At 44.9% G+C, this 10,825-nt stretch overlaps 1 protein-coding gene across 7 annotated transcripts in view; it reads left to right on the plus strand.

Moving 5' to 3' along the window:
- The window catches only part of DCLK1 (doublecortin like kinase 1), a 343,458-nt gene extending 335,551 nt beyond the window's left edge, over positions 1–7,907 (plus strand). For 6 of the 7 annotated variants that reach the window (XM_043891772.1, XM_043891771.1, XM_043891770.1 and 3 more), the window contains one exon: positions 4,193–7,907. In XM_043891772.1, the coding sequence (XP_043747707.1) occupies positions 4,193–4,250 (58 nt within the window). In that variant the 3' untranslated portion in view covers positions 4,251–7,907. Of the gene's footprint in view, positions 1–4,181 lie in introns of all 7 variants that reach the window. The other variant, XM_043891773.1, reaches the window with a different exon arrangement.
- Positions 7,908–10,825: the final 2,918 nt, after the last annotated feature.

A 10,825-nucleotide genomic window follows, 5' to 3' on the forward strand; every position in this document is an offset into this window, starting at 1 on the left:
TGGGTCACAGGCCAGCCCTGCCCCACCCTCTGAGATGGAGGTAGGGTGCCCTTCACTGGAACCACAGATGGCAGGAGCCGGGGGTGTCCGAAGGGGAGCAGCCATGGTTAACTATAAGCAGAGCAGGCGGGTGCTGTGTCTGCTAATGGAGACATTGAGTCTCCTGATGTCACAGGATTATTTTGAGTAATAATAGGAATAATTGGACGCTGGAAAATTTTATTGTAAGTACATTGTGACTGCTAGGACAAGGAGTTCGACTTTATGAGGAACTGTAAATCAGTCTTGGGCATACTGACCTCTCAGCTGGGTGTGGGATGGCCTGAGGGTTGGGTGTGCAGGAGGAGGGAAGTCCCAGGACCTCTGTTGTACTTGCCCACCGTTCAAAAGCTGCACATCTGAGAGTATCTCCTTTGTGCTGTGAACTGTGGAGACACAGACAGGATGCCCAGACCTGATCCTGCCCTCCACAGCGTCCACAGCGTGGCAGGGAAGACAGTGCCGCAGAGTCGGTCACGGTGTGGGCAGAATGCACAGTGACAGCTGTCCTGGGCTTCATGGGAACAAGGAGAAGTTCTTAAAGTGAAGCTCAGTCCCTCGAGGCGGAAGCAGAGTGAGCAGGAGCCCAGGGAGCAGAGGCCTGGGGGCAGTGACATCCTCTGGATCATCTCTGAGAGCAAGTGTGTTGGGAGCCCTCAACCTTGCTTGTGGAACCTTTGAGAATATTGAGCAGATCTGGGTGGTTGGATCCCAGCAGATCCCACCTGTCATCGTGCCCAGGTGTCCCTCGAAGTTCACAGGCCCAGGATGGGACTGTACACGCGGGGAACCCTGGCCTGCTGTCCCTGAGAGAGTTCTTGGGTCTCCGGCACGGGAAAGCCCTGGTCTTTTGACCTTGGACGCTGCCTGTGGTCTGTGTCTCCGCCCCAGCTCACTGTGTCTGGGGACTGGAGAAGGCAACCCTGGAGTGCAGTGGCTCCTTCAGGTTCTGTTTCAATAGACTTTAGAATCAGTTGGAAAAAGCTGCCTGAGCCGGGAGGAGAACCGAGTTCTGTTCCTCCTCAGTGATGGGCAGGTCTCTCCTCATGCCTGGGCCCCAGTTTCCTTGCCTGCAAAGGCAAGGTCCCGGGCAAAGAGTGCTTTACAAATGCTTTTTCAATGTGGAGTCTGTACATCCAGCAGAAACAGCCATCACACCCTTTTCCGTGACCTGTGATCATGACATGCTGTTTTCAACAATAGAAAGTGAAAGTTAAGTCGCTCAGTCCTGTCCAACTCCTTGCGACCCCATGGACTGTAGCCTACCGGGATTCTCCAGGCAAGAGTACTGGAGTGGGTTGCCATGTCCTTCTCCAGGGGATCTTCACGACCCACGGATCGAACCCGGGTCTCCCGCATTGTAGGCAGATGCTTTACCCTCTGAGAGCTTCCCTGGTGGCTCAGATGGTAAAGCGTCTGCCTGCAATGTGGGAGACCTGGGTTCGATCCCTGGGTTGGGAAAATCTCCTGGAGAAGGACATGGCAACCCACTCCAGTATTCCTGTCTGGAGAATCCCAGGGACGAAGGAGCCTGGTGGGCTATGGTCCATGGGGTCACAAAGAGTCGGACACGACTGAGTGACTTCACTTCACTTCACTTTAGCCTCTGAACCACCAGGGAAGCCCAGTAGCTGCTGTCAAGTTCCTCTTGACTCAGCACAACTGAAAGCCCAGGAGCATCTGAGCACCGGGGCCCAGCAACAAAGGCCAGTGTTTAAAAGCTGCTCACTAGAGAAGGTGGCAGGAGGGGCCAGAACTGACCACTTAAATGGGACAGGGCAAAGGGCTGGCCAGGCAGAGGGACAAGGAAGGAAGAGAATGTGACTTGCCCCTGAGAGCATCTGGAGGAGTGAACGTGGACGCAACGGGGTGGTGCCATCCGAGCTGTGAGCGCGCAGACGGGGCATCGCGGTGGCAAAATCACCTGTGTCCGTGGCTGCCGCCTAGAGCGCGACTTGGAGTGGTTGAGTCTGTGATGGGGAGATGAGGTCGACGTGGAGAAGGTGCTAGTGAGGGTGGGAGGGAAAGGACGCACTCTAAGTTCTGATGCGAGCTGGGTTCTGCATCGCTTTCCTCTGACCTGCAGCTCCTTCATTTTAGAACAACATCTTACATTGTAGAGAACGAACCAGCAAACCACCACCTTACATGTCTGGGAGTCTTTGCCATTTCGAGAGCATGTGCACTTCTGTTTTTACCTTTTAACAACTCAGGAGGGTGGCAGGGGGCGGGGTTATCCTTGCTCCTTATTTACCTGAGAACTGAGTAAATGGTTCCCACAACCAGCAATGGACTGAGCCAGACTCTAAATTTCTGACTCGAAATCCAACATGCAATTTTCTTGGCCACACCAGGGAACCTCAGTCTGTTAGTCAGTATTCAGTTTGATGCCAAGTGATTTTTTTCTTTCTCAAGAAGGTAGAAATAGAAATATTTTTTATTACCAAGAGGAGTTTATATTACTCTTGAATTAACTACAGGGTGGTGTTTATGTACGTCAGACTAAATAGACTCCTGATTTTTTATGTTCAGCTTTACACAAACAGAACATTTTCAGTTTGCTTTGAAAGCAAAATACCATGTGTTGTAACTTTACAACGTTTTAAATAAAGTTAGGAATTTAGGTTTATGATGCTGAAAAATATCACAAAATCGGCGGGTATAAGACCAAGAGCTATCTATGTACACGAGGGCCCTTAAAAGTTTGATGGTTGGTGAATCAAAGGTAGACATTTCAACATACCAGTTGTTGAATTATTGTATTAACAGTCCAGTGAAACGAGAAGTGAATTATTAAAGTTTATCCTCCTCATTGATTTGTAACCCTGTTACTCAACGTGTGGGTAGTTTTTAAAGTCGAGCAGTTCAGCCTAACGAAGCCATTTACTGTACTGGTTCTACACACTGCCTCTCTTTCTCTCTTTATTACTTCATTTTGTAACTTTGATTGCCCCATTTTAGATCTAAGATTGCTCTAATGCTACACTGCAATTGTATGAGGGGCTTAGTTTTCACTTTGTTCTCAGAACCCGGCTGGCTATAAATTTATCTCTGTTCTTTGAAGAAGTTAACAGTAAATTTCCAAGAGGAAAAATGGTGGTATATATCTCTGTAGAGGAAAAGTAATCTCTTAAAAGCAGAATAACCTCCAGGCTACATCCTTTTAAAGAGGGACTTTCAAACAAGGATGCCTTCCAACTTTTATGTGTGTTCTGTATTTTTCTTCAGGCTTTGTACCTGCTCTCCTGCTCTCTGTGTAAGGTTTCTCTGTAATGAGCCATCCTGCTCACACCCATTAAATCTGTAATGAAGCCATGCCCTTCCCAATCCTGATGTCATAATAACTTCCAGAGCACAGCCTGGAGACGATCCGAGGTTTCCTCAGGAAAAGGGGGCAGAGGACCCAGGGCCCCAGAGTTGGAATCCCTATGACGCTGAACCTCAGTTTCGTAGATTCCCATGGACTACAGTGGAAACGAACTTTGTGGAGGGGAATCCATGGGAAGGTTTCCATCAGGTTTAATTGCATTCAGGGCAGTTTTCAAAGTCAGGCTCTGGTTCATTCAAATTAAACCCACCCTTCCCACACTCCCTCATCAAGAGATAATAAGGTCATTTAGAAGGAGGAGGTGCTAAAATAACGGGATGAGCTTGTGGCTCTGTTTCCACGTCTGACAACTTCATCACCTCTCATCTTTTATTATGCAGCTGCCTGGAGCTGCATGTTGATGAACAAGGCACTGCCGGTGTCCTCGCGTGTCAGATGCACAAGCCCTGGGCTCCCCTTTACCGCTGGGGCTGGGGGAAGCCGGGATCTCTGGATAGGCCAGGAGCAACCAAGGGTCATCGATGTGGAGCTCAGGGAGGTCTGGGGAGGGCGGGCGAGAGGCTGAACCCCCACATCATCCATCCTGCCTGTGCCTGCGATGTCACGACAAGGGGCTCTCAGAGCTGCATCTGGGGGAGCAGAGGGCACCCCAGCAGTGGTGACTGTGGGCACCATAAGCGAGCCATTGTGGATTGTTAACTTTAGCCAGCATATTTTTCTGACCTCAGAAAGTTCCAGAAAGTGTCATGTGTGTGTGTATGTTTGTGTGTGTTTGCCATTTCCTTCGGCCTAATTGTCCTCTTTCTCATTTTATGCCCCTGCTAGACCACCGCTCTTGATAAGGAGAGGCAGGTTTTCCGACGAAGACGCAACCCGGATGTGAGGAGCCGGTACAAGGCCCAGCCAGCTCCACCGGAACTCAACTCGGAGTCGGAAGACTACTCGCCGAGCTCCTCCGAGACTGTTCGCTCCCCAAACTCGCCCTTTTAATAAGACCCTTTTACCCGAAGTCCTAGCTTAACCCTTTGATACTCTGAGGTTTGTTACCCCCCCCCCCCAAATTTATGTCAAACAGTTTCATCTGATCTACCTAGCACTCAATGCTTGAATGGCCGAGCAGAACAGTGTGTTTTTCTGGTATCCTTGTAGCGATTTCCCTTTTGCTGAATGAGACTGTGACATGTTGTTGGTGAAGATGACAACTTGCTGCTAATTGGGTCCTCAAAGGGTTAAGGCTATTTTGCGACTTTTAAAATGTAGAAGCAATGAATGTTTTCATCAGTGGAGCTAGGCTCTGCAGTATGTAACATAGCACGTGTTAACCCTCTGAGTGCATGGGATTTTATGGAGAATGCTTGAGGGAATCTTTCAGGCCTCTGGATTTATATGCACATGTTTCTTGATTTTGCTGCAGATTAAGGGGTTATTAGATGCTGAGATGTCCAGACAGGAAGAGCGTCTAGCATGCTGTCTTGCTTGTCCTTTTTTTGTGGGTTCAGAACATTGCAGGTTTATAACTTAAGCATCAGCATCCCTTTCCTCTTCACATCCTATTAAGAAAGGGACTTTTTAAAAGAAAGAGGTCTCACTGCCTGCTGCGCTGAGTCCTACATCCCACGTGGAGGGACCTGGATCTATGGCCAACAGCCTGACCCAGGATATAGATGGTGGCCCCCCTCCCCCAAATAACCTCCATTTGAAGACGTGCTGATGACGCCCCAGAAATGCTGCTTCCACTTCAGCTGCTACTACTGCCAGTGCAGACCCTCAGGAAGTCACCATAGCTTGCCCTGTACTTGGTGAGTCAGGGTCTGCCTGCTCAGTATGAAACATCTACAGGAAAAAAATAAACAAACTGGTGGAAAAGAGCAATAAATTGCCAGGTGCTCTACAGGGCTGGAATGTCAAACAGGCAGAGGCAACAAGACCCTGTTCTTTGTCTCATCTGCTTTTTTCACACAGTTCAGTCTTCAGTGTGAGATCCACACAGAGTATGAAGTCCATACACAGAATATGAAGCCCATACACAGGAGGAGCGCCCGGGACTGGGCGCCCAGAGCCGAGTGCTTTGCAAGGTGGCCAAGGAGAAAGCAGAGTGGACCAGCAGTCTAGAATAGTCTCAAAACGCTTTTTAATGAAATAAACCTTCGGTGAGATGATTCCATGTGCACCTTTAGGATACTTACATATAGTCTCAGGGAGAACAGGATGGGAGACCTAGAGGGTATCCCTGAGGGTAAAACTTCCGCTCCCTAGGATGACTTTTATATAGCACTGTCTTTAGCTGTCCAGAGAGAGATGCTATTTTCTTTCTTTGGCCCAAGTCCTGTCCAACAGCTGTATTTTACTCCTGTTTCCAAATCTTTCTCCCTAGCCCTCTGTCTCCCCTAGAGTGTGTTACGCTTGGAATGGGGGCCTGCAGCAGCCTGCCGTCACTGCTTAGGTGCAGGGAAGAGGCTGGCCGGGGTGTTTGGCAAGGCGGGGTTTGTCCCAACTCAGATGTCCTCCTGAGGTTTGCTTCGCTCCCTGGCCCAGGAGACAACCACGATGGCTCATGAAATTTGCATCTAAATGGCTGGACAGTACTCACGGTCTCCGCTCTGAGGTATACTCCGACACCTGAAAGTCTTGAAATGTGTGTGCAGCTCTTCCACAGTCAGTTCTTGACTTTGAGACACAGATCGGTCTTCAGTGACCGCCTTTTACTCTTCAACTGATAAACGTATGGTCTCTATTACTATCAATGTAAAAATTACAGCATGCCGTGACTGCACCATGGTCCCCCCCAACTCCCGCAGCCCCCCGAGTTTTTGACTCTTCCACGTTTAGGTTTATCTCTTCTGTGTTGTCTTGCCATGTAAATATTAGGTCATTTACTGAGAGCACCCCTCACCTTTTTTTTAAGAGAGTCCTGAAACCTAACACACAACGTCACAAAGTAGCACAATCAGTTGGGTTTTCTGTCGAAGACGGGGAGGGCAGGACACCAGGAAGGTATGGTGTGTAGGTAGATTCCTTACAGTAAAGTACCCAAAACTGGTCAGAAATTACTGCTTTCTCTAGAACTCTAAAGCAAAACACTATTCAAAGTAAGACGAAGGAGCAGGTTCCTGGATTGGCCTCAATTATAAATGTGTGAATATGAAGAAAGCCTATGCGTGGAGACCTACCTGCAGTAAGATTGTGGTTTTCCTTGGGCCTCCCTGGCAGCCCAGTTGGTAAAGAATCCGCCTGCAATGCAGGAGACCCCAGTTCTATTTCTGGGTCGGGAAGATCCCCTGGAGAAGGAATAGGCTACCTACCCCAGCATTCTTGGGCTTCCCTTGTGGCTCAGCTGGGAAAGAACCCACCTGCAATGCGGGAGACCTGGGTTTGATCCCTGGCTTGGGAAGATCCCCTGGAGAAGGGAAAGGCTACCCACTCCAGTATTCTGTCCTGGAGAATTCCATGGACTGTATAGTCCATGGGGTCACAAAGAGTTGGACACGACTGAGCAACTTTCAATTCACTTTCTTTCTCTGAATTACTGCTTTTCCCGTGGGCATTGTGTCTATGATGCCAGCATCTAGCGTGCATACCTTACAGCGCATGGCTCAGGCCTTTCTCACCCAAGTCTTGAAGGACTGTGGACCGTGTCAAGCTGTGGCCTGTTTCCCATAACACTGCAGAGGGGCCACTCGGAAGAATGCAGAGCCATTCAGCATGGGGATCCCAGCGCATCGCTGCAGAATTTGAGTGATCTATGCTGAATAAATAGTGGAATGTGACCTGTCAAGTAGAAATATTGAGTAATCAGATGGAATGCAATCTTTTCAGCACTAAGCTATCGAGATCCTGAATGTCAGAGATGTACTCAGAGGGTTAACAGACAAGCACAAGGCATGCTGATTACGTGGGTGTACCCAGACTGCTTTTGCTTTTTAGCCAGTGCTAATTTTTTTCACGACATTCTTGGGATAGTTCAAGTTTGAAATAATTAAGTGGTGGTGTTCTTTAAGGAATTTCTATAACCAAATTGATCTTATTTTTTATTTCACTTTATTAGAGAATAAATATGTACCATTATGGCAGTGTATCTCTGTACTTATCAATTTAATCATTGCCACAAGTGTCCCCATATTTTTCTTTTCTACGTATTTAATATAGCTTTTATGGTGATGGCCTGGTGATGGGGACTGTCTTTCCTCTATTGATACATGACCAACCATATGGTATTTTCAAGGGGAATTTTAAGATTCATTTTGTTTCAGTTTTGGTAGTAGACTAGTTAAGGAAAAACTCTTTCATTACTTGCATCATGTAAACCATCTCTGTAGATGAGAACCGTTCATATTGATGACACATTTTTTTTTCCTCAGCACTGTAGCAGAAACCATTTATTCTCATAATCAATGCATATGTGATTTGCTCCATATCGTTAGAAGGAAAAGTAAGATTTTGGTCATTGAAAATGTTTTTTCTGTAGCCCTCATCTGATTTTACACGTGGTGCATACTAAAATAAGCCAAGAAAAAAAATGCAAATAAACTACTGAAAATGCTTGGTGTTCTGTATTCAGTGAGACCTTCCTACAACCTGCTTAGCACCCCCATGGGTGGCGCTTAACAGGCCCGTCAGATACTGTTGAAAGAAAGCAATATATCCATAAATGAAGGCTAAAATTGCAATCCTTTACCCTTTGAGGCATATTTCAGTTGGAAAAAAGAAAAGAAAAATTGGCTTAGCTGAGAGGGTCGCGGAGCTGCCGTGTGACCAAGGCTCACGCACATTAAATCATGGTTGTCTGCTGGCCAGTGGTGCCATTACACAGCCCTGTCCCTGTGCTGAAGGGCAATCGTGCTTGAGGGAGAGCTTTCTTCATATTATTGTGTTGCCCGATAGCCCTTCTCTGGGTCAGGATCTGTCAGCATTTCCATGATAAACTTCTGATTTCAAAGGTTTTTAATTTGATCATAAAAAGGTGCCCCAGGCTGAAGTTTGCTATAGAGGGCCTGTTCCAAAGAATGAAGGTTCACTGCCTTCTTTTCTCTGCCCAATTCTGCCGAGAAAAGAATAACCAAAAAGAAAAAAAGAAAATCTGGTATGTCTCCCCTCTTTACTTGTAACTTCAGAATTGTGGAAAGCACCAAGATCCAAGATGGTAGTTTAATATAATTATTCATTTGGGAGTGGGTTAAAAAAATTAATGAGTCACCTGGCATATATTGTAGATAACATATCTTTTCTATAATTTGTAAATCATTAATTTTTTAAACTGCTACATGATTTGGGAGGGGTGGGGGTGGGAATCCAATCAAAGATTTTTTTAAAACTTGAAGTTGGTCAGTTCAAGGGTTAGCCTTTCCTGTGTGTTGTCTGCCATTTCCATTAGGAGTTTGGGGAAAAAATACTCTCAGACAGACCCTTATTTTGCATGCAGTGATAGAGGGTCAGATATGTGCTTCTTTGGGAGATACGGATTTCTTTATTTAATCAAGTTTCATGAAGCCATTCTAGTCTGTTGGGGAAAATAGTGATTAAAAGCACTTCCAGAATTAACATTTTTGTCAATTTAGATATGATAAGGAGTGCATCAATGAACACACTTCACACATTTTTTGGTTTAAAGACAAAAAAAAAAAAAAATGAAACTTGAGAACACATTTGATCACTGCAAATGTGCTTTAAAAATTGGCTCAATGGTGCTTATACATGAAACAGTAACAAATGGGGTCCCTAGGACTGTCAGAAGGAATCTTTCATTTGTATGTAATTACATACTTGAGGAGGAGGTGCTTTTAAGGCAGTCTTTCATTTTTTAATCATCTCAAATATGCAACCATCCGTCCAGTAACATTAAGGGTCATAAACTGGTGGGAAACAGGAAATTCAGTGTGGAAGCTTAGGATGCCTCTGGGTGAGGTGGTCTTTATTTCCCCCTTTGGTTTTTTGTGTGTGTTGCTGTTGTCGTCATTCACGGGCTTCAACGCTGAAGCTGCGCGATCATTTTTCAGTGAGTGAGCTTCTAACTGGCAGGTGGTTTGATCACGGGGTTTGCAGTCTCTTGCCCTTGGAGACGGGTGAGGGCTCTAGTTTCATTCTTTTTCATAAAGGAAGTGCGATCTCTGTAATTAAAGCCTACCTGTGAATTTCCTCGACATTCTTTTTTGGTCCACTGACATGAGACCCTTAATGTTGCTTCAGTGTAAAATTGTATATTTTTGTCTGTGATATACTTTATTAACTTAAAGTAAATAATAGTTCTAAAAGCCTTCACTGTTGGTATTAAGAGAAAGTAGGGTTTTAAAAGTGATGATAAAGATGCTATAATGTCAATTCATTCCAGTCCAATTGAATGTGGTAAGAAAAAGACCTTGAATAGTTCTCTAGGGACAATTTCTCACTGGCCATTGACATTAATCTTTGATGTATTCTTAGAAAAAAATAAAAAGAAATTGAAACTGGTCCAAGGTTAGAGTCATATCCTCGATAACTATTTTTTTTAATTTTATTAGGAAATTAATAATAGTCTTTTTCATTCTGGGTGAAAGAAAATTGTTAAAGGATTAGTTGAGTATGAAATTAAATAGTATTTTGCTCATACATACTGAAAAGGTGGGCTTGAAACTTGATGCATTTAAACAAGTTTCTGAAAGGTTTCAATTCGGTGCAAGAGAAAAAATTCAATGTTTCCTTTGAAAATACTGAATTTATCAGTTGCTGCATGGATCAGATGGCACAGGTTAACCTTTGATTTTTCAGAATCTTAATGAAGTAACTATCAAACGATTTGTATCCATGATTAAAGCTGGAATGAGATCTGATTTTTTTTCCTAATCTCTCAGTTTAAGCTAATAAATGTAGGTTAATGTGGATGAAATCATCTGTGATATATTATGTTCATTTATCAACTGAGCTTTTTTGATGTTGCCTGTTTTTATGTAAAACATGTTCTTAAAGGTTAATAAAAGAATAGTACTTGGTGTATGAACTACTACGTAATACCCGAGCTCCAATGTCCACTCCTCAGTTCGCTCTGCCATAATGGAGTAAAATTTCATTTTATTTCAGTTCATAATTGACACATTCAGTCCACAAAGGAATAACCAGCTGTGTTCTTGGGGGGAATTCTCTCTATGTGAGGCTTTAAAAATTAGTCATGCGGTCAGAGTGTAGCTTTCCCACATGTCCTTCGTAGCAGAGTGTCTATTTCATGAGCATAATTCAAAAACAACTATTCCAAAAATGTCCCTTTTCATATATTACCTTCCCGCCTGGGCCAGTGACTCAGATAAACACAAAGAAATCAAATACACATTCGGCCCAATTTTATCCTTCCACCTATCTGCCCCAGCTCTCCAGAGAAGAGTTTTGTTTTATCTGCTACCCTGTAATTAGCTGCTGTTTTTTTTATAGTGCTGTCCCATTAGGCAACCCACGTGTGATATTGACCTGAGAGAAAATAGCAAAAATGTACAG

Source organism: Cervus elaphus, chromosome 30 (assembly GCF_910594005.1).
Source record: "Cervus elaphus chromosome 30, mCerEla1.1, whole genome shotgun sequence".
Lineage (NCBI taxonomy): Eukaryota > Metazoa > Chordata > Mammalia > Artiodactyla > Cervidae > Cervus > Cervus elaphus.